At 42.3% G+C, this 24,401-nt stretch overlaps 1 protein-coding gene across 5 annotated transcripts in view; it reads right to left on the reverse strand.

The window, feature by feature from the left end:
- The window catches only part of DLG2 (discs large MAGUK scaffold protein 2), a 1,308,393-nt gene that overhangs the window by 787,444 nt on the left and 496,548 nt on the right, over positions 1-24,401 (reverse strand). For 2 of the 5 annotated variants that reach the window (XM_063431346.1, XM_063431321.1), the window contains exon 1: positions 22,780-23,034. The exons of the other annotated variants lie outside the window; for them this stretch is intronic. In XM_063431346.1, the coding sequence (XP_063287416.1) occupies positions 22,780-22,881 (102 nt within the window). In that variant the 5' untranslated portion in view covers positions 22,882-23,034. Of the gene's footprint in view, positions 1-22,779; positions 23,035-24,401 lie in introns of those variants that run through there. 5 annotated transcript variants of the gene reach the window in all.

Below are 24,401 nucleotides of genomic sequence, written 5' to 3' on the forward strand. Positions count from 1 at the left end.
GGGGTATGGGGATTGTGAAGTGTGGTTAGAGGTAATATGAGGATTGTCAGAAGTATGGGAAAGGGATATGGGGATTGTGAGAGTTATGAGAAGGGGAGATATGGGAATCTGGAAGTATGGGAAGGAAGATATGGCGATTGTGAAAAGTATGGGAAGGGGATATGGGTATTTGGAAGAATGGGAAGGGGAGATATAGGGATAGTGAGAAGTATGGGAAGGGGATTTGAAGATTGTGGGAAGTATGGGAAGGGGATATGGGGATCATGGGACGTATGGAAAGGGGAGATATGGGGATTGTGGGAAGTATGAGAAGGGGAGATATGGGAATTTGGAAGTATGGGAAGGAAGAAATGGGAATTGTGAAAAGTGTGGGAAGGGGGATTTATATTAGATGGTAATGTCACTGCCTTAGAACTGGGAAACCTATGCTTGAATCCCAGTCAGATCACCATGCCAGTAAGTGGTATGGACAGACACCAAACGATATACTTCCATCTACCTCAAAACCCTCATAGATTGTAAGGTTGTTAGAGCAGGGCCTGCTTTACTTCTAATACCCTCTTTCTATAATTGTAAAGTGCAGCGGAATATGTTGATGCTATATAAATAATAATAACAATGAGTGTTGATAGCGAACAAATCCATGAAGTGAGGAGAGGAGTCAGGAGTAAACCCTCATAAAGCCCTTCTTCATAACACATATAGAATCTAGACATACTAGAAGTTGGAACAAAATCGTACTTTATCTTTTTTTTTTTAAACATGTTTGCATTCCATTGTGTAATCATGAGAAAATATGTATTTAAGATAAACCAACAGATCCAAATTTTCCCTCAAGGAAAAAACAAACAAAAAAAAAACAAGAAAACAGTCGGATCTCAGGATCTCATTTTAGAAGATCCTGTAGAGTAGCCAAGATGTATCGCGCTTTTTGTTGCTGAACCATACTCAAGCGATCCTCCGCCAGTGTCAAGCAAGTTGGACCCACATCTCCAAGACATTCACAACGGATATATTTAAATGAAGATGGAAATAAGCTAGAACAACCATTCTGAAGATAATTTGGCTCTTCTTGAAATTTGATCAAATGCATTCTCTCTCTTCGTAGCATCCTTAAACCTTTAGCAGATATGAATCTTCCCGGCTGTGTAGAGATCTCAGCGTGCAACTTTCCAGTTTCAGAATGGTAAACAATGTCAAAGGAAAATTGATTTAATGACAGACACTTCTGTGGATGTCTCTGCAATTCATACCAGAGGAAGAATTATATTTATGCATCAGGCATTTATAGTCTTACAGTTTCACATGTGATTGTCCTACAGAACATTTGTTTCTCTGCAATCGGGTAATTGTATGAATCTTTTAAATAAATAACATTTTAGAAGCGTGTCAAACTATGCTGCAATAAATGTAGAACGTGGTAAACATTTCCACTTTTGTAATCTAATTTTACAGATCACGTGTTTCTGGAAATCATGAGAGGTTAATAAAACATAGAAGTAATAAAGTTATTTAAAAAAAAATAAAAAGGGACATGAGCATCGTACTTCACATAAAACATAGAATATTGTGAAATATTAGCAACACCATGAGCATCATAAGGGATTTTGCTGAGCTGAAAGGGCTGTGGGGATAAGGCTCGGCCAAGTCTTCGTATATCCTGTTGCCCAAAGCAATGTATGGTCACATTGAAAATAAAATAATTGGACTAATGATGAGGGTTTGAAACTTCCTCATTTTTACATCTCTAGCTAAGGGACTTGGGGTACAGGGGATTCTTGCTTTGTCTGTCAAACAGCTTGTTAAAGGACCAACATAGTGCCAGGAAAACATACTCGTTTTCCTGGCACTATAGTGCCCTGAGGGTGCCCACACCCGCCGGGCTATGGAGAGAGGAAGGGGTTAAACACTTACCTTTCTCCAGCGCCGGGTGGGGAGCTTTCCTCCTCCTCTCCTCCTTCCTCACGACGTCATCGACTGAATGCGCATGCGCGGCAGGAGCCGCGTGCGCATTCAGCCGGTCTCATAGGAAAGCATTTACAATGCTTTCCCATGGACGCTGGCGTCTTCTCAGTGTGATTTTCACAGTGAGAAGCACGAAAGCACCTCTAGCGGCTGTCAATGAGGGACCAGGCACCCAGACCACTTCATTAAGCTGAAGTGGTCTGGGTGCCTACAGTTTGATACAAATTGTATGTGCCGAACATATAGCCAACTTGCGCCATAATCACTATGGAGAGATATAATAATATAATACGCATGGGATCGTAAATCATCTGCTTTTCAATCACAACCTAGTGTCCCGAAATTCCTATTACCCAACTTAAAGTACCAATTATGTCACCCATGACACTTCATCTCAATGAAGTGGTATGGGAGCAGTAATCCTGTCATTGTGTAACCCTGCAATGTAAAACAGTTTTAAAGAAACTGTAATGTTTGCATTACGGTTTTAAAACCTCACCTGGTGATACTGACAGAGAGGCACATGACATCACATTTTTATGACATCACAGGAGGAGGAGCAGGAAAAGGGTAATTAAAACATTTATTTTTATTAATTTATATGGAAAACGAGGGGGGAGGCGACCTGTTTTTAAAAGGGGACAGGGACACTAAAGTGTTAGGAATACATGTTTGTGTAGATTAAACCTGTAATGCCACTTTACTACAGCTATATTCCTAACCACTAACATATCCATATAGAGATGTAGCGAACATAAAATTCTCAGTTCGCGAACGGCGAACGCGAATTTCCGCAAATGTTAGCGAACGGGCGAACCGGGCGAACCGCCATAGACTTCAATAGGCAGGCAAATTTTAAAACCCACAGGGACTCTTACTGGCCACAATAGTGATGGAAAAGTTGTTTCAAGGGGACTAACACCTGGACTGTGGCATGCCGGAGGGGGATCCATGGCAAAACTCCCATGGAAAATTACATAGTTGATGCAGAGTCTGGTTTTAATCCATAAAGGGCATACATCACCTAACATTCCTAAATTGTTTGGAATAACGTGCTTTAAAACATCAGGTATGATGTTGTATCGATTAGGTAGTATAAGGGTTACGCCTGCTTCACAGTGACAGATCAAACTCCCCGTTTAATGCACCGCAAACAACCGCAAACAGTCCATTTGCACAACCGCAAACTCCCCATTTGCACAAGGCTGGATCCCAAGCTAGCCATGTCCCGTTCCTTGTCCTTACTGATGTCATTGAAGGTCTCTTCCTCCACCCAGCCACGTACAACACCAAGGGTCCCTGAAAGGTGGCAGCAAGCCCCCTGGGACGCCTGCTGTGTTTGGTATTCCACCTCCTCAAACCCACCTTCCTCCTCTGACTCCTCTTCTTCAGACTCCTCTCTCTGCATTGCCTCTCTCTGCATTATTATAAGGTGTGTTAAGTAGTACTATTACTATCAGTTTAATCCCTGTTACGTCCCCTATCAGGGGACGTGTATATGGCATTGATTTTAGGAACCGGGAGATGGAAAAAGATGCTTGGTTGGTCCTCCTACTTCAAATTTGGGGCACTGCGCGTGTAATCTAATGTGCCACCAGATAGGAGTGGTGTGTTAAGTAGTACTATTCTTATCAGTTTAATCCCTGTTACGTCCCCTATCAGGGGACGTGTATATGGCATTGATTTTAGGAACCGGGAGATGGAAAAAGATGCTTGGTTGGTCCTCCTACTTCAAATTTGGGGCACTGCGCGTGTAATCTAATGTGCCACCAGATAGGAGTGGTGTGTTAAGTAGTACTATTCTTATCAGTTTAATCCCTGTTACGTCCCCTATCAGGGGACGTGTATATGGCATCGATTTTAGGAACCGGGAGATGGAAAAAGATGCTTGGTCGGTCCTCCTACTTCAAATTTGGGGCACTTCATGTGCAATCTAATGTGCCACCAGATAGGAGTGGTGTGTTAAGTAGTACTAATCTTATCAGTTTAATCCCTGTTACGTCCCCCTCATCAGGCCTTTTTTAGTCGAAGGTATAGCCCACTGTCAGTCCCTTCGGGATCCATCCCTCAGTCATCTTAATAAAGGTGAGGTAATCTAGACTTTTTTGACCTCTTCTCAGTGACAATACCTCCTGCTGCACTGAAGGTCCTTTCTGACAGGACACTTGAAGCGGGGCAGGCCAGAAGTTCTATCGCAAATTGGAATAGCTGAGGCCACAGGTCAAGCCTGCACACTCAGTAGTCAAGGGGTTCATCGCTCCTCAGAGTGTCGATATCTGCAGTTAAGGCGAGGTAGTCTGCTACCTGTCGGTAGAGTCGTTCTCTGAGGGTGGAACCCGAAGGGCTGTGGCGATGCGTAGGACTTAAAAAGCTCCGCATGTCCTCCATCAACAACACATCTGTAAAGCGTCCTGTCCTTGCCGGCGTGGTCATGGGAGGAGGATTACTTTCACCTCTCCCCCTGTTAGATTCCCGTTGTGCTGTGACATCACCCTTATACGCTGTGTAAATCATACTTTTTAATTTATTTTGGAACTGCTGCAACCTTTCCGACTTGCGGTAATTCGGTAACATTTCAGGCACTTTCTGCTTATACCGGGGGTCTAGTAGCGTGGAAACCCAGTACAGGTCGTTCTCCTTCAGCCTTTTTATACGAGGGTCCCTCAACAGGCACGACAGCATGAAAGACCCCATTTGCACAGGGTTGGATGCCGAGCTACTCATGTCCCATTCCTCGTCCTCAGTGATCTCACTGAAGGTATGTTCTTCCCCCCCAGCCACGTACAACACCACGGGTACCAGATAGGTGACAACGAGCACCCTGGGATGCCTGTTGTGGTTGGTCTCCCTCCTCCTCCTCAAAGCCACATTCCTCCTCTGACTCCTCTTCCTCACAATCCTCTTCCAGCATTGCCGCAGGTCCAGCAAGCGATGCTGATAAGGCTGTTCTGGTGGTGATGGTGACCACAACTCTTCCTCTTCCTCTTCACGCTCATCTACGGCCTGATCCAGCACTCTTCGCAGGGCACGCTCTAGGAAGAAAACAAATGGTATGATGTCGCTGATGGTGCCTTCGGTGCGACTGACTAGGTTTGTCACCTCCTCAAAAGGAATGCCTACAGGCATTGCGCATGAGCGTCCAGTAACGTGGCAAAAAAATTCCCAGCTCCGCAGAGGCTGTCCTAGCACCCCGGTCATACAAATAGTCGTTGACGGCTTTTTCTTGTTGGAGCAGGCGGTCGAACATTAGGAGTGTTGAATTCCAACGTGTCGGGCTGTCGCAAATCAAGTGCCTCACTGGCATGTTGTTTCACCGCTGGATATCTGAAAAGTGCGCCATGGCCGTGTAGGAATGCCTGAAATGGCCACACACCTTCCTGGCCTGCTTCAGGACGTCCTGTAAGCCTGAGTACTTATGCACAAAGCATTGTACGATCAGATTACACACATGTGCAAATTTCTTCCGTTGTCACAAACCACTTTGCCGATCTCCAGTTGGTGCGGAGTCAGCCACTGATCCACCTGTGCGTTCAGGGCAGACAGGAGTGCTGGTCCGGTGTGACTCTCTGCTTTCAGGCAAGTCAACCCCAAGATGGCGTGACACTGCCGTATCCGGGATGTGGAATAGTACCTGGGGATCTGGGGGGGTGCAGTTGATGTGGAGCAAGACGCAGCAGCAGAAGAGGACTCAGCCGAGGAGGTTATGGAAGAGGATGGAGTAGCTAGAGTAGAGGAGGTGGCAGCAGGCCTGCCTGCAAGTCGTGGCGGTGTCACCACCTCCTCTGCAGAGCCACACATTCCATGCTTGGCAGCCGTCAGCAGGTTTACCCAATGCACAGTGTAGGTGATATACCTGCCCTGACCATGCTTTGCAGACCAGGTATCAGTGGTCAGATGGACCCATGCCCCAACACTGTGTGCCAGACATGCCATTACTTCCTTTTGCACAATCGAGTACAGGTTGGGGATTGCCTTTTGTGCAAAGAAATTTCGGCCGGGTACCTTCCACTGCGGTGTCCCAATAGCTAAAAAATTTTGAAACGCCTCAGACTCCACCAGCTTGTATGGTAAAAGCTGGCGGGCTAAGAGTTCAGACAAGCCAGCTGTCAGATGACGGGCAAGGGGGTGACTTTGTGACATTGGCTTCTTACGCTCAAACATGTCCTTGACAGACACCTGACTGTGGGCAGATGAGCAGGAACTGCTCAAGGCGAGAGACGGAGTGGCGGATGGTTGAGAGGGGGCAAGGAGGACAGCAGTAGTTGACGTGGCTGAAGATGCTGGACCAGGAGGAGGATGGGTGCTTTGAGTTTGTGTGCTGCTTGTACTCATGTGTTGATCCCATAGGTGTTTGTGATGTGCGATCATGTGCCTTCGCAAAGCAGTTGTACCTAGGTGGGTGTTGGACTTCCCACGACTCAGTTTCTTTTGGCACAGGTTGCAAATGGCATCACTGTTGTCAGAGGCAGACACACACAAAAAATGGCACACTGCTGAGCTCTGCAATGACGGCATTCTGGTGGTGGACACAGCATGCGTTGATTGGCGTGCTGTCTGGCTGACCCCGGGTGCCGATGCATGCTGTCTGACTGTGCCACTAGCTCCTTGCGACGACCTCCCCCTGCTTCCAACTCGTCTCCTCCTCCTCTCTGTCTCCCCATCTGAACTTTCCCCCTGTTCATCTTCTCTTCTAGCGGGCACCCACGTGACATCCACGGACGCATCATCATCATCAACCGCTTCACTTGTATCTGACAACTCAGCAAAGGAAGCAGCAGCGGGTACAACATCATCATCATCACACCGTACGTCCATGTGTGTAATGCTGCCTGACTGAGACATATCCCTGTTATCTACATCCTCTGGCAATAATGGTTGCACATCACTCATTTCTTCCAACTGATGTGTAAATAACTCCTCTGACAGATCAAGTGAAGCGGCTGTGGTGCTAGTGTTGGTGGTGGCGGCAGGCGGGCGAGTGGAAACTTGAGAGGTGCCCGAAGCTAAGCTGGAGGAGGATGGTGCGTCAAGGTTCCGAGCGGAAGCTGGAGAAGATTGGGTGTCCTGTGTTAGCCAGTCAACTATGTCTTCAGAACTTTTCGAGTTCAGGGTTAGTGGCCTCTGAACACTGGGCATTATTCTAGGGCCAAAGGGAATCACAGCACCATGACCACGATGACCCTTGCGGGGTGACCTGCCTCTGCCTGTCATTTTTTTTTCGATTAGTGGTACTATGCGTGCAAGCTACTGTGACAACAGATATGAGTGGCACTGTGCACTGGCAGAAGTTGGCAGAGTAGACGCTGTAGACCTGACACACACGCTTGCAGACAACTAACTGCTATTCAATCTATTACAGTCAAATTTTTTTTTTTTTTAATGTACACTACTGTTACACCAGATATGAGTTGCACTGGTGTGACACTATGCCCTGGCAGGCCCTGAAACGCACACGTGTGAAGGAAACTGACTGCTATTATATTACAGTCAAAAAAAGTTTTTTTTTTTTTTTTTAAATGCAAGCTATTGTGACACCAGATATGAGTGGTGGCACTGGGCACAGTATACGCTGTGAGCCAGACACACACGCTGGCAGGAAGGCAACTGCAGGAAAAAAAAAAAGCAGACTGATGTTCTAGCCAGCTTTTTGGGGTGCTGTCCTTACAGCTGAGATCAGATGAGTCCTTCAGGACTTTAGTGGACACTGAATACACTAGCGTAGCTATCAATTTCCCTATTAAATCAGCAGCAGCTACACTGTCCCACCTCTCACTAAGAATGCAGCTTCCGGGGGGCGGGGCCTAGCTGTCATGGAGGAAAGATGCACTTCGTGTGAGCTCCCTCAATATCTCACTTTAAGCAGCTACCAACAAGCGAATTTCACCCCAGAAGGGAATAACCCAGCAATGTTGCTCCTACCTGACCGACCCGACATGCTTAATAGCAGTCAGCAACTCGACAGAGTCTTACTTACCTCCGTGTGGCAAGTGTGGCCTGGTGCTCACCGGGTGGGAGAGGCGGCCGATCTCCTGATCCTGGGATGCCCAGGATCAGCTACTTCCCGGCAGGAGCTATGTTAACCCCCCCCCTCGGACCGGTGGGGGTTATCCCGGTCCACCCCTGAGAGGCTGTCTGGAGCTAATGGACGCACAGAGCACAGCTGCCCAGGCTGACATCTGCGACTCTCCCAATATGACGGCAGCCGCGTGTCCTCCTGGTACCAGCAAAGCATGGCAGGATATTGAGTCTAAGCTGGACAGACTCTTTAATCAATTTTGGAAGCAAATAACAAGCAGAAAGCCCCCACAAGCTCCACCACAGCCCCAACAAGCTCCACCACAACTAAGCGAAGCAGTCCCCATTAAAATCCACCAACGCAAAAGGCGTCGAAGACGGGACCAGAGGCACAAACAGAAATGCAGAGCCTGCCCCACGTCAAGCACTCGCCTCAACCTTAAGCCACCACAATCCCGCAGCGGACATGAAGCACCACCGGGACAGATCCAACCACCCGACAAAATAAGCTTCCACCACCTCAAGCCGCGAACCCGGCACTCAGCCAGAGACTTGCCTTTGTTGTTCCAGGTATCAGGGACTCCCAGGGTCTGCACCTGGCGCCCAGAAGGGATCGGATGAGCACAAGCAGTAAACAGCAGCCTGCCAAGCATGTCCCACTGTAGTCGATCCTCCACACCATGCCTTTGATCACATGACATTGCTTACCTAGATTTCAGTAAGGCTTTTGACACTGTTGCACATAGAAGGCTTATCAATAAACTGCAATCTTTGAGTTTGGATTCCAATATTGTTGAATGGGTAAGGCAGTGGCTGAGTGACAGGCAACAGAGGGTTGTAGTCAATGGAGTATATTCAAAGCTTGGGCTTGTCACCAGTGGGGTACCTCAGGGATCTGTACTTGGACCCATTCTCTTTAATATTTTTATTAGTGATATTGATGGTAAGGTGTGTCTTTTTGCGGATGATACTAAGATATGTAACAGGGTTGATGTTCCAGGAGGGATAAGCCAAATGGCAAATGATTTAGGTAAACTAGAAAAATGGTCAGAGTTGTGGCAACTGACATTTAATGTGGATAAGTGCAAGATAATGCATCTTGGACGTAAAAACCCAAGGGCAGAGTACAGAATATTTGATAGAGTCCTAACCTCAACATCTGAGGAAAGGGATTTAGGGGTGATTATTTCTGATGACTTAAAGGTAGGCAGACAATGTAATAGAGCAGCAGGAAATGCTAGCAGAATGCTTGGTTGTATAGGGAGAGGTATTAGCAGTAGAAAGAGGGAAGTGCTCATGCCATTGTACAGAACACTGGTGAGACCTCACTTGGAGTACTGTACACAGTACTGGAGACCATATCTTCAGAAGGATATTGATACCTTAGAGAGAGTTCAAAGAAGGGCTACTAAACTGGTTCATGGATTGCAGGATAAAACTTACCAGGTAAGGTTAAAGGATCTTAACATGTATAGCTTGGTGGAAAGACGAGACAGGGGGGATATGATAGAAATATTTAAATACATAAAGGGAATCAACACAGTAAAGGAGGAGACTATATTTAAAAGAAGAAAAACTACCACAACCAGAGGACATAGTCTAAAATTAGAAGGACAAAGGTTTAAAAATAATATCAGGAAGTATTACTTTACTGAGAGGGTAGTGGATGCATGGAATAGCCTTCCAGCTGAAGTGGTAGAGGTTAACACAGTAAAGGAGTTTAAGCATGCGTGGGATAGGCATAAGGCTATCCTAACTATAAGATAAGGCCAGGGACTAATGAAAGTATTTAGAAAATTGGGCAGACTAGATGGGCCGAATGGTTCTTATCTGCCGTCACATTCTATGTTGCTATGTTTCTATGTTTCTATGAACTGCTCTCTGCACATTAACTAATTGTAGTAGCAAGCGTTTAAACATGTCATTATTTCACCTCCTAAAGAGTTTATTGTCGTAGTTCCTTACATGCCTTTACCTTAACCGTTCATGTATTATGTTATTCACTAGTCTCATTTCATGGGGCGACTCACACTTGATTTATAACTAGCCATGGCAACGCTCAGATCTCGCGAAAGTGAACTCTAGCCCCGCAGGCTAGAGTATACTCTACACTGGACCACCAGGGATGGCACATGGCAGCAAGGATCTCCCCTCCCTACGTAAGGTAAGAAGGGAGGGGGGATATTTACTAATCTGCCCCCACCTTCACAATCCCTCCAAACAGACAGCACACACACACATACAGCACCCTCATACACACAGCACACAAACAGCACCCACACACATAGCACACATACAGCACCCTCACACACACAGCACACATACAGCACCCTCACACACAGAGCACACATACAGCACCGCCACACACACACAGAACCCTCACAAACACACACACACACACAGCACCCTTACAATCACACAACACTCTCACGCACAGTACACTAACAGCACCCTCACACAAACAGCACACTCACAAATACACGACACAAACAGCACCCTCACACACACACATATCACACAAACAGCACCCTCACACAGCACACTAACAGGACCCTAACACACAGCACACTATCAGCACCCTCACACACAAACCGCACCCTCACACACAACACACTAACAACACCCTCACCCACATAGCACACTACCAGCACCCTTACACACACAGCACCCTCACACAGCGCACTAAGAGCACACACACACACAAACAGCAGTGTATGTGTGTGTATGTATATATATATATATATATATATAAAACAAAAAAATAAATATATATATATATATATATATACATACACACACATGCGGCGTGTGTTTGTGCTTTGGGGTGCACACCCTAATGCAATAGGCTGCGCACGCCTATGATATGAAGGAATACAAGAAGAAACACTTTGCTCACATTGTACTTTCCCTGCTAGAATATAAATTAGGCAGAGTTACCCAAGCCCATCGATTTCTCTTATAGTATAACTGATTACTCTAATTTGAATTCCCTAGCTTGGTTTATTCACCTTCATTAACAATCATTTAGAGTTGCTAAATAATTTTGTTCTTAGACTGTTGATTGCTTTTGACTAAACATAATCACTTTGTAATCTAGAGGGGTACACAGAAGACTATGGCATGCACTGACAAGACGAGTCACAGTGAGTCTGTTTGGCCCGTTTTGACAAACCATATCCCTCAAGAGAGGTCTTCTAATTGTATGTTATAATTCAAAATCTCCCCACTGCAAAGCTCATTTAATAAGACTGCGCTACATGCAGTAAGAAAATCACTCTAGTGAATATATTTTCATAGAACATTTTAATTCCTTTGCTCATTTTACAGATTTAAAAACGTCCTTTGCAAATAGTAAACATTACTAGTGAATTCATGTTAAGGGTAATGTGAAGACGCGGTTCTGCTTTAATGTGATGTCTGAATGCATCCCTGTAACAGCTGGCAGATGGAGATGTCAAACAGAGCTTTTACTGTGTTTTCAATAAAAAATAATTAATAAAAGAACATCTGTCATGCCAAGTATAAAGTTTGAGACCACGTAGAACAAGATCGCCGGATCTGGAGGGCAACTGTCCCACAAACCAAGATTTGGACAAAGGTTCTCCTACAAAGCATTGCTACTCTCCTGGAATTTGGAGTGAGTAGCCTGTCTGAAAAAGTGTCCTTGCAGTCCAATTGTGACTGCTGCAGCTGATTCTGTGGCAAAGGGATCTGCAATGAACTAGTACGTTAAATGGCCAGCTTTTCCAAAATGACTGTTTTTGTTTATCATCACTCATGTGCCTCCAAGACATACAGTATGGGCCCCACCATGCTTCCTGCAGATTGAAGGTACACTAGCAGTGGTAGATGGTGAAGTTTAAAGATGGTGGGGTGCTGTCCCCTAACTTATTGGACTCTGTCCACTTAACACCATGTACTCTAACCCCTGACCTAAACAATACACAATCCCTTTGCCACTTGCCTTTATTTATAATTATATTCTTTTCTTCCTTGTACCGGATCTCAATACCTGGGCTCCTCCATTTTATTATCGCCTTACCTGCAGTTTGCCCATCTGTGATATTATTTTATTCCTGATGGATTGTGGGTAAATATAACTTTTCTACTAAAATGGAGATTTGATTATGCTTTGTCCATTGCCAGAGATCATGTTCCCCGTGAGAAAAAGTAGTCCCTACATTTTCTTACATATAACTGAAATACTGAAGTAAATAAATAAAAGCAAGGGGAAACATGAGGACAATAAATATTAATTTAGAAAACAAAGCTGCAAAGTGACAATGCCTTTTCAAGTCTATCCCTTGTACCAAAATTCACCTCTATGCTGGCTATTTTTACATGGAATTTTAACAAGCAGTACATAGTATTTTTCCAGTAACAGTTGGTTAGTATATATCTTCTGACATATGAGTGCGCAGAGAGTGAGGCACACTCTAATGCAGGGCCAAACTAACCTTTCTGCCCCCTTTCTAGAAAGCCCCCCTTTAAAGAAAGCCCCTGTATATCATTCAGTGAACTATCACAGGTTCACCCACTGCACCCAACAGATTTTTTCAGGTACCTACAACTTAGGGAGTTTGCTTTGAACAGCAGAGTCAGAAAAGAAGCCACACAAAACCCCACTTTCTTTGAAAAATTATGTGATGAGGGAATGGGGCAGAAGGGACTGATGTTCCTAATATACAATGCCCTCTGTTCCAAGAATATCATCTGGGGGCTTTCTCAAGTGGATAAAACCAAACTTTGTATCCACTTGATAAAGCCCTAAGGGGAGAAATACATTGTGGACATTTTAACTAACTGTATTTTAATAGAGGTATTTTGGTCACTTTCTTTTTTGTGAGTAAGCCATTTTATCTTTTTTACCATTTTTATTATTTTACTACCTGGCATCTGAGTTTTACTTGTTCCAGATAGACACTACCTCTGTCCACTTTTCACAAGGTCCCAGTATGTGTGTTTTTTTTTTTTTTTTTTGAACAGGCAGTCCCTCATAGAAACCAGTAAATGGAATAACATTGGTTGTACGTAAAGCCCTAGTGGCAAAGTGGTTGTGTGACATGGCTCTTAGCCTTACAGAAGTTAAACACATGATTAATTCATTATCTAATAGATAAGCTCACGCTTTCTTGTTACGAAAAGCTAAGCAACTGAACATGTTTTTCAACTGGACTGTATTTTGTATTTTCTGTTTTAATATACTGTTGCGAAATAGCAAAAATCGAGAACTGTATTTAATACTTAAATACCAATGAACTTGGTTATCATTAGAGCAAAAATGTTGTGCCTCTTTTAGCTCTTTCAGCTGAGTACACACCAACATGTAATGTACTGTTCGTGCTAATGTATACTGTTTTTTTTGTTTTTATGTCTAGTTTTGTGTGAATTAGTTGTGTAAGTTAGTAAGTTTTAACTAATAAAGTAACATGACTCCTGATTCACTAGTGTCCCTTGAAGGTTCTGCATAAGCACCTAAATCTCCAATAATCCTTAGACAAAGCACAAAGAGCCAAGGCAGTAATTTGCACCTTTCAGATAAGCAAACAAGTAGAAGACACATCAAATGATCATAAAAGAAGGCAGATAAGGACAACGTACAATTAGGTAAATTCTATTATTAGATTATGCTATTCATGTTGCTTAGTAACATGACCTAGAATATTCTTGGCGGACCTACAAGTATCTTTTCCATTGAAATCTGGACAACCTTAAGAAACCACAATGAGGAACTCAATCTATAGATGGAGATTCATAGTGACACTCAAGCCAAGAGCTCGGATCTGCTTGTAGCAGCAAAGACTTGTGGAATCTTAATTTAATATATGCTTTTGTTATGGAAAAATATTTGAGGCAGAAATGTTTGACCTTTTGACTAATAGAAATCTCAGTTCATGTTTACATTTTATTTGAATCAACATATGTCAAAACAATTTCATATATGTGTTGGACTGAACCTCAGGGTGGACCAATGTTTGGCCTTTTGACATAGTTCTTTTGGCCGGGAGTGCTATTTTTTCAGTTTAGGAAGACCATGCTGTTTACTAGTTTATCTATAACCATGACCCTTGGGCTTTAGGAAAGTCAACAATCTGCTTATTTGTTTCCAAAAACTTTTGACGTGAGAGACTTATATAGAATAGACATTGACCCAAATTATTCCAAACAGGAGAGGATATTTTTTTGTGATTGATGATCATTAGAAGAGAAAGAAATATAAACAAGAATTTTGCAGTCTTGGGATGGCTTTAAGAAAACTGAGTTCTTGGAAAATGTACTCTCTTAACTTGGATAAGGAGAACGTTCAATGACTCTCCTTGAAAAGACATTGATGTCTTTAGACTGGCAGACTTCATAGCTGTGGATGTTCATGGTAATTTTTGTTCTCCTAATATAGGCCTTAATAAAATACTGATTTTGAAAAGCATTCCATATACCGTAGTTACAGTACTGAGAAAATGGAACTCTATAGAGTCAATGTTTGATCTTTGTCCTACCATGAAAAAGAAGATTAAACTCAGGCAACAAGCATCAGAGAAATAACTTTTCTAAGCAGTTAAGTTAAGTTATTACCCTTTCCTTATTCATTTTTTATGCATTTATATTACAAAGCAGTGTAATCCAGCATCTCTCTTGAAATATATATGCACCATTAACTACCAAATTTTGCCATGTTTATGTAATGACTTTTGCCCCCTGGCACGGCAATAAACAATTGATATACATTTGCCTTTGATGTTCAAAACTTCTTCAACTGGTCCTTTCTTTATTTACGTGAAGATTTAGTGAGATCAGTTAATTGTGCCACAATGAATTGCTAAACATAGAACGCTAATCTTCTACGTGATGTCTACAAATGTTATAGGGAGTAAAAAAAAATGTTTTAATTGATTGTACCCATTTATACATAGAATTGGGAAGAAAGGGGTTAAATGATAATAATGTTTACATGGTATGAAATACAAGAACCTTTCGATTGCTGTGACTAGGAGTTATTTACAGGATGGAATGTACCTTTGAACACAGTGATGTGATCTCAGCTATTCCTCATTCAGGCAGTAAGTGCAGTTGCCCCCTTGTTTACTAGCACACAGGCTTTGCGGACCGCAGCATTTACTCAGTATTCTTTTGCTGTTTGAAAACAGCTGAACATGTGTAGAAATGTTGGCAGAGTACTGAATCCCCACTTGACCCCAGGAAAAGGATCCCCACTGGATCCCATGGAAATAATCCACTTCAACTCTCCCAAAAGTAGGGAGGTTGGGTGGACCTAAATAAAAATTATAAAAATATATCAGGATTATGTGTCTGTCAGTGTGTGACAAATAATTGTGTGTGTGTGTGTGTGTGTGTGTGTCTGTCAGTAAATGTGTGTATCTGTCAGTGTCCTGTGTGTGTCAGTGTCCTCTGTGTTTAATGTGTGTCTGTGTCCTCTGTGTGTAACTACTATGTGTGTATTAAATATTAATTTTGTGACTCTTCAGATTAATAGTTGACACACACCTCCTTACATACACAACATTCACATTATGGTATCTTTATTTTAATATAAAAATATATTCTTTATTACCTTTAATCAGGCTTGTTGTCCAATTAACTGAAATATTAGGGTCTACACGTTTGGCCTTGAAATCAACAGAAATTACTTTCTTGAGACAGGGGTGCTTTTTTTTTATTTAGACCCGCAAGGGTAACTTCTCTGTAAAAGCTTGAGAAACACTGCTCTAGTATGATGTGGGTTAATATACTAAAGTCAGAATTCAAAGTGAATTTTACATTTAAATTCAAAATTGCCAAACACGAAAAATTATCTAAGTCAGTTCTGTTTTTTAGTTTGGTCGTTCTGGCCTTAAATTGAAATACATTTTTAATTCACTTTAAATTCTCACTTTAGTAAATAACCCTTGATAGATGTCAATTGTAATATGGGAAACAAACCTTGCATCACTTATAGAAGACCTGTCATCTTCATATTTTGCAAAGACCCCTGTAGCTGACATAACTGCTTTGTATGTAAGTAACTCCCAACTCCATAAAATCGGGATGCTGGTGGGCGTTGGGTAGAGGAACCGGGCCAGTGACACGATTCCGTCACTGACTCCACCTCAAAATGATCAGACCTGCCCCTTTACTGGTTTGTCAGCCTAGCATGAATACATGCCAGGCTGCCTACCATGTTAGGTGAGCCCACTGAGAGCAGACCCTGCAGGGAGTAATGTTTCATTGCTCCCTACAGGATCCTAGTGACCTGAACATGTTTAAAGATATGTTTGCTATATGCTTGTTGGGGACAGTTGCCCGGGGCCTTCAAAAGCAGAAGTCCAGGAAACTCCACAAGAGAAGTTGAGATGGTGGTACAGGAACTGAAAACCATGATGGTTCCACCAGAATCAGGATGGTTGGGAAGCATGATTTTCCTTCAAGGTTTCTCCATACTCTTTCTACAATTCCTGGTACGGCATCCACCAGGAGCTGCATTAATGTAGTTCTCACATACACAAAATGTATGCCGTGCTGTGAGGCACTAATTAGATTCACCAGCCCCAGCTGCATATCATTCATTTCAATTGTGAATTTATCCATTAACCCCCCTCTTTTTTCTCCAGTACCATTAAGGGTAGGCCCGAGATTCACTCTTTAACATTTCAAACCATCGCAATTTATCTACCTATTCATTAAACAAATTCTGCGAGCCATCGCCATAATTCTGTATCTTGTATGTAAACCCCTAAGTAGGACATTTATAGTAACAAGTCTGGCCCACATGCTGTGGGTACTGAATAAACCACCTGAAATCACTTTGTTAGGTTTAAAATATCTTATCAGCAACTACAGTATGTTAAGCTGACTGCAGCTGTTTCCAAGTGTATTCAAAGCAAACGCTTAGTTAAAACCACTTGTACTCTAAAATGGTCCTTAATTGGCATCTGACATTCAATTTCTTCCTTCCATTCACTTTATACTAGGAGTGCAATGTCGTAAAATGAATAGCTTGTTGAGAATTAACTCTTCCTTAGCAAACCAATACCTGCACAGGTTCAACTTAATTTGCCATTACAAAGCAAAATTTAACACATTAAACCCCCTCCCCCATTTACAGCTTGACTATGTCTGCCTTTATTTAGCCATTCAGATTTCGATTCACTGCAAATCAGAGTTAAAGAGACACTCTAGACACCTAAATACACCTGAAGTGCTTTTTGTGTGAAGTGTGTCTTCTTTTTTTATTTTAAAAAAGGTAAGATTTCAATAGAAACTCGTACTTTTATAAATTGTTACATCCCCCCTGGCTGTCAATCACACAACCGGTACTGTTATTTCCTGTTAATTTAGCCCAACAACTGCCCAGAACACCTGCGTTGTAAAGACTTCTGTGGCGAAACCGACCTCGCCACTGGGCCCTGGAGAAGCCTGTTTGCCCGCCTCCTACCTGCTGACTATGGCCCCTGGGTTATTTGGGGCATATTGTATTTTATTGTGCGACTGCTGGCCCTTTAAGCACAGTGAATGGTATTTTATTGTACTGCTGCTGGCCCTTTAAGAACTGTCTGGGGACATATTGAGACTTTGGGTAACAATACCCTTTAAGACTATGGCCCCTGAAAACGTATGGACTTTTATTCGGTGTGTATGGCCCTTTAAGAACCGTCTGGGGACATATTGTGACTTTGCTGAACAATGCCCCTTTAAGACTATGTCCCCAGACCTGTAAAATAACTTGCCCCTGGCTTTCTCCCACTTGGTTCAGTAAATAGGGCTTACTGAACCAAGTACCACACAGGCGGACCACCCAGAAGTTAAAGTGTGCAGGCAATTTACCTCCCAGGCTGTGAGGTTACTGCAGGTTAATTGCACGTGGCGGCGGCCATCTTTGTTCAGTCGAACGCGGTCAGCGGTGTATGCTAAAGATTCTGTGGAACTGAAATCGGCTACACATTTTGCCGAACACCGCTGACCCTTACCTTCTCCTACACTTCGTTTTTCAGCTCCAAATGGGAGCGTTCGAAATGGGACTTAGTCGTTTTTCCGCATGAAATTGACCGGCCGCACAGCCCAAATCTATGGAACTGTTTTGGGCAGGAAATTGTGCTTGCGGTCGGTCATAAAGGGACCTCCAGCTAACTTTTGATCCGCTGGAGGGATTTGGCTGATTTTTTGGAAGTGTTTATGTTTAAAGTGTGCTGATTCCAAATATGTAATTGTTATGAAGATTAGATGTATGGTTTTAAAGTTATAGCACATGTATAAAAACTGTATTTTCCCTGGCTGTAATAATTATGTTAACTGGTTATCTGAGGGGAGGGAACCTGTGGGTTGTAACCATTATGCTATTGGTTGTTTTGTCCCTCCCTGTGGGCGGTCCTGTATTCTCAACACTTGTAATAAAAGCCAGGCTGGATGAGCCAGTCGAGAGTTCCTGTTTTACCCTCAAAGTGAAGTGTCGTCTCATTATTGGGGGAAGGATTGATTGCATGCTGTTCCAGTTGACTGCTAGGAGTGTAAGCCTATTCGTATGGTTCCTATTCAACGGTCTACAGCATTCATATGCTAGAGATTCCTATGCTTCTCTGAGTCGGTGGTTGTGGTGTCTGCTGCAGTGCTTGAAGTCCTCAGGAGCGCCAGGCGATCCGTTACAACTTCTCATTGAGCTGCATTAGTAAGTCTGTGATTGGACAGACACAGAAAGTCTGGGTGGGGTAAGAAGGGGAGGGCTTGCAATGGCTTCAGATATCCCCAATAAAAAAAGATGCCTATTTAAATGCATGCATGTTTTTATTAAAGGTATATCTACTATATATTTTTTTGTATTTGGACAGTGGATTGTCCCTTTAAGTGAATATTATTGTATGTACATTAAAAAATGCATCAAAATTGGCCCCATTGTATGGAGTTTTAGCCAGGCAACAGTACATACTCTTGGTTTTATAATGCTTAGATACAAACATTATTTTATCATTTGGATGGCACGTTTTGGAAGCTGAATTCCCAGAAGTGCCACCATTCTTATTATAAATGCCTAGAGCAGAGATTTGACCATTTTATTTAACTATATTTGACACATCTACTGCAATTTTATTTCTGCCTCTATGCTATTTCACACTCCGTCTAAAATGTTTTATCTATCTCCATTATTTCTGTAAACAAATCACTGAAAATGCAAAATTGTATACGTTTATCTAAATCACTTTTTAGGTGTCCCTGGATACAACTCTATGTACGAGATTGTCGCTTTGTTCAAATTGTCTTTGATAGCTATTCATACGAGATTTCGTACAAACGTGTCAAAGCTAATGCTTAATAGATTTGTAAATTATTACCTGCCAAGGAACCAGTGGAGACCTTGAACCTATTAGGGCTACTTTTCTCTACTAGCTTATACTAGCAGTTAGAATTTAAAGTAAATCACAGTTTATGCAAGAGTATCTGAACTGCCAGCATAGCTGACTTTTGATCTTAAATTAAAGGGACACTATAGTCACCCAGACCACTTCAGCTCAATGAAGTGGTCTGGGTGCCAGGTCCCCTAGGTTTTAACCCTTCAGATGTAAACATAGCAGTTTCAGAGAATCTGCTATGTTTACCTTGCAGGGTTAATCCAACCTCTAGTGGCTGTCTTCCTGACAGCCGCTAGAGGCGCTTCTGCCGCGCTGGATGCGAAAATCGCATCCATCGTGCAGAACGTCCATAGGAAAGCAATGAGAAATGTTTTTCTATGGACTGTTTGAATGCGCATGCGGCACTTGCCACGCATGCGCATTCCGCTCCACTCGGGAGCCGACGGTGGAGTGGAAGGAGAGGTCACAAGCGCCGAGGGAGCCTGGCGCTGGATTAAGGTAAGTAAGTGAAGGGGTTTTAACCCCTTCAGCACCAAAGGAGGGGGCCCCTGAGGGTGGGGGTCCTAAGGATGAAATAGTGTCAGGAAAACAGGTTTGTTTTCCTGACACTATAGGGATCCTTTAAATCCTTGCCCTTAAAAACTCATACCTCCCAAGGGTTCCCTTTTTATGAGGGACAGTCCCTATGTTTGGCCTAGGACAGTGATGGCTAACCTTGACACCATAAATTGTTCCTGGACTACATTACCCTTGATGCTCAGCTAGTTAGCCATCACTGGCCTAGGAGCTCCATATGGTTGATGTGTATAACAGAGTTGCACAGCAATAATACTCCTAGTAATGTGTCTTTAAACTACAATACATGTGTTTAGACATCAGTCTGTGTAAATAAGATACATTGTTCTTATTCTAATCCAAATGTTAGCTACATAAATTGTTATTAGTAAGTTACCGAAATTTCTCATAACAGCCCCTCCCCGGCCACACCTCCACGCACACCTGCTAAAATTAAAGTGTCCCCATTCGAAATGTTTGAGATTTGCATCACAGTTTTCTTAATGTAGCTAGGCCTCTGTGCTTTGCACCTGCTGCATGATACTAGCTCTGCATTTGTACTATACATTCATTAAAATGTCAGCAGAATATTGGCAAGCATTTAAATGGTTAATCTATGCACCATCACTACTTCAGTGATTTGAAATGGTCATATAGCCTGGAGTCTGTATTTGCAGTGTTTCACTTTGAAGCATTGCACATAGAAAGTTTTACCCCTTTGGTGCCAAAAGTGTAACTGCACCTCCGGCAGCGTCATTGGGAGATATCATCAGCATCAAATGACTTAAAACAAAAGTGTAATTAGCATTATAACTGTCCAAATGACCCCGAACAGCCTCTGAATTTGAACTATTGAGAAATATTAATAGATTTCTACTTGACTGCTTTTTATAGATAAAAAAAGTAATGTTTGCTAAATTTTCCCACAGACTGTCGGCAAAATGTTAAAACTCTAATTTGTAAAAACTGGTAATGAAGAAGTATCCATGCTCACTATGAACCAGAAGAGGTCCATCGAATCGTGTTGACCCATTACTTTCTACCAGCTTTTCCCCGTAATCACTGGGGGGATGAGAAGTCAGGGGTCCAAACAACTCCCTACAAATAAAAGGGGACCAACACAAAGTGCCCAATACAAAAACAGATATGCAGTGGATGATGAGTAAATATTTTAATTGGGAGGGTCTTTTGCCACCAGCTTGTCCCTCCATGACATGGGTGTAACTATTAACTATTAATATTCACCTGGAAGAATTTACTCATTGGTCCATCCATCCTACTATACCGTAGGTGGAAGTTAAGGGGTTAACAATATCCCAGGATCCACCTGACCCCCATCTAAAAGGCTGCATTGTTGTAAGTTCATACTTCAAAAACAAATGTAAACAAATGGTGACTTTATTTATGTTTCTGATTTTCATAAATATTTGCATATTTAAATAAGTTGTGCATTTCCTTCTCATAATTATGTAGCCAAAGTATTCCAGTCAATGTACACCGATTCCTGAATTATAGGCCTCAAGAGTCACAAACATATTGTTTTTGGAATAATATGCAGCATTTTTCTAATCAACAGACTGTATTGTTTAATTACAAGCCTAAAAGAAAGAAAGAAACAAACAAACAAAAAAAAAAAAAACAGGCGGCTTCCTTCTGGAACCAACATAACATTATATATAACCAGTTTTCACGACTTGCTCTGCAAAAGTTTGCTGTGCTTTTCCCAAACAAAATTTACATTACGGTAGACAGTATTCGTAGAGCCAGTGAAATAAAAATGAACGCAGTAAGGTGTCTCTATCAAATAAAACAGTTTCAGGTTTAAACCTGGAAAACAATATTTAACTTTTTCAAATCTTTGGTAAGTCGATAAAAAAAAAAAAAAAAAAAAAAGGTTGTTTAAAGAACATCAGTAAAATCTGTATTTCAGCATATTTTATAGATCAAGGCAATGGAATGTAGATTTAAGTTATTGGTTTGGCTTAAGAATTTACAGTTTTGGAACAGTTTGAAGTCAGTTAAAAAAAAAAAAACAACAACACAAAAAACAAACTAAAAACACAATAGCATTGATATTTCCAGACTGCGAGTTTGTTGTAGTTTTATGTTTTTTTCTGCATGTTAATATATTGAGTGCCAAGTATGTGTGTGGCCCATTTGCACCTACCACAACATTCAAAACTACCACAACAAGAGGACATAGTCTTAAATTAGAGGGACAAAGGTTTAAAAATAATATCTGGAAGTATTACTTTACATAGAGGGTAGTGGATGCATGGAATAGCCTTCCAGCTGAAGTGGTAGAGGTTAACACAGTGAAGGAGTTTAAGCATGCGTGGGATAGGCATAAGGCTATCCTAACTATAAGATAAGGCCAGGGACTAATGAGAGTATTTAGAAAATTGGGCAGGCTAGATGGGCTGAACGGTTCTAATCTACCATCACATTCTAGGTTTCTATGTTAAACGCCAAAACAAAATTTTGTTATTTTTTTTATTATTAATTTTGCATTGAAGTAAGCATTAGAGAGGGTGATTTTTAGCTTCTGATCCACTCCAGTGCTGCTCTAAGCCCCCTTACTCAACCAAATCAAGGAGACCTTTTAACCGAACAAGTGACAACAGTCATTTTTCATTCTGGCAGCAACAGAAACGCCAGTGGTTTCATGAACAGCTCAACGACAGTACAACGCACATCACGTCAGCATTAAATAATACAACTTTTATAAACAATATTTAATTGGCAAATAATGTTCTGAAAGGTATCACTAAGATATCTACTCCATCCTGCAACTATTTGGCTGTGAATCCAAATGCTACCATTTTTGGGCTCTGCAGTCGTGAAATGGGTTAATATTCTGCGCTCTGCCGGAAGCATGCATCTTAGGACACATTAAATGATGTCTTACCTTGCATCCAAACATCAATGACAGTGTGTTGTTGGTGCATGCAACTTTGCAGTGGCAAATCATTGGGATAATACAGTCAGGGCTTTTAACAATAGGGGACATTCCTTCACTGGTGTAGTAAGAATTCCATCTTCACAGAGAGAGAAACGAGAATCCCAAACACATGGACTCGCAGTGCCAACATCTGCTATTCAACAGCAGATACCAGGATCCCTCAACCACAGCACAGACGTGAGCATCTCACTATCTGCCTCGTTCAAAAAAACCCTTCTTTTTCTGATGAATCAGTGATGCAGCAATGCTCTTAACACAGGGTCCCCCTTGCACGGGCAAATTACTTTTACATTAAGAAAGAGAATGGGTAGGAGAAAAAAATAAAATAAAAGCAGGTGTGGAAAAAGATTAGTATGTAAGGGATGCGGACGCCTACTCAGTACAATCACATAGGCATGTCATGCTAGCACAAGTGGGCTGCATAATATTTTTCTTTTTTCCTTCAGAGGCGAAATACTGCAGCCTGTGAATTGGTCGGAAGCCAATGCATTACTGCAACACATCGTGAAGATGCTTTTTTTTTTTTACAGAGCGGAATCCAAAGGCTTTTTCGGATGAGGATCCCCCCTGTTCTACAACTGCATTAAATCAGCTGGATCATGCCTCAGTGATAGTTGGAAGCTTTGCTTATGTGTAAATATGTACATACAGACAGCTTAAAGGGGTCTCACCAGTAACCCAGCTGCACACAGATGTAAAGCTACAGACAGCAGGCTCTGCAATCGAAGCATCCCCTCCAGCTGGCTTTAGCCTTGTCACAAAAAAAGAGCCCCTTTCAGGCATACCCTGTGAGATCACAGTGTAAATATGTCTCCATAATGATGATGAAGATGATGCACTATGGCCGACAGCATGAACAGCTAGACGCACTATTTCACTTGTATTGAAACAATTTTTTATTAACTCCCTTGCCACGTTTTCCAGACACCAGTTCCACAGATCAACTACTACTTTAGCTAATTGTAATAATGTTTTACAGATTTTTCTAAAATAAATACCCATGTTCTGGGTGTATGTTAAGAGTAGCACCCTGTAGTTTTCCTATGCAATATTAATACACTTTTCTATTTTTGAACTTGTGTAGTACAGTCACGTGGTGATTCTAGTCTCTGCATTAAGTCTAATGCAATTTTCATTCCTTTTCAATGTAAGTCAATGCAGAGTTCCAGGTGACTAATGTGAATTTGGTGCATGCTGGCGCCAGACAGCCAATGGTGGCATGCCCCCCCCTTCTTGCCGTCAATGTTCTCCCGTCAGCCCACACCTTCTGATACCCCACTAGAGAGTGACATCAGCAGCAAGATGGGGCTGAGGAAGAACTTGTTTGGGGGGGAAGGTCAGCAGAGCAAGGCTCTACAACCAAAACAGTGTATTATAAAACTATCTGTATATTGTTCAGTGGGACACAATCACCAATCCAGGAGAGGGTGTTCAAAATACCCAGGACAAAGTAAATTGTTTTAACCCCTTAAGGACACATGACATGTGTGACATGTCCTGATTCCCTTTTATTCCTGAAGTTTGGTCCTTAAGGGGTTAATCTAAGTGGGAGTTTAATGTTACCTGAT

Source organism: Pelobates fuscus, chromosome 1 (genome assembly GCF_036172605.1).
Source record: "Pelobates fuscus isolate aPelFus1 chromosome 1, aPelFus1.pri, whole genome shotgun sequence".
NCBI classification, from domain to species: domain Eukaryota; kingdom Metazoa; phylum Chordata; class Amphibia; order Anura; family Pelobatidae; genus Pelobates; species Pelobates fuscus.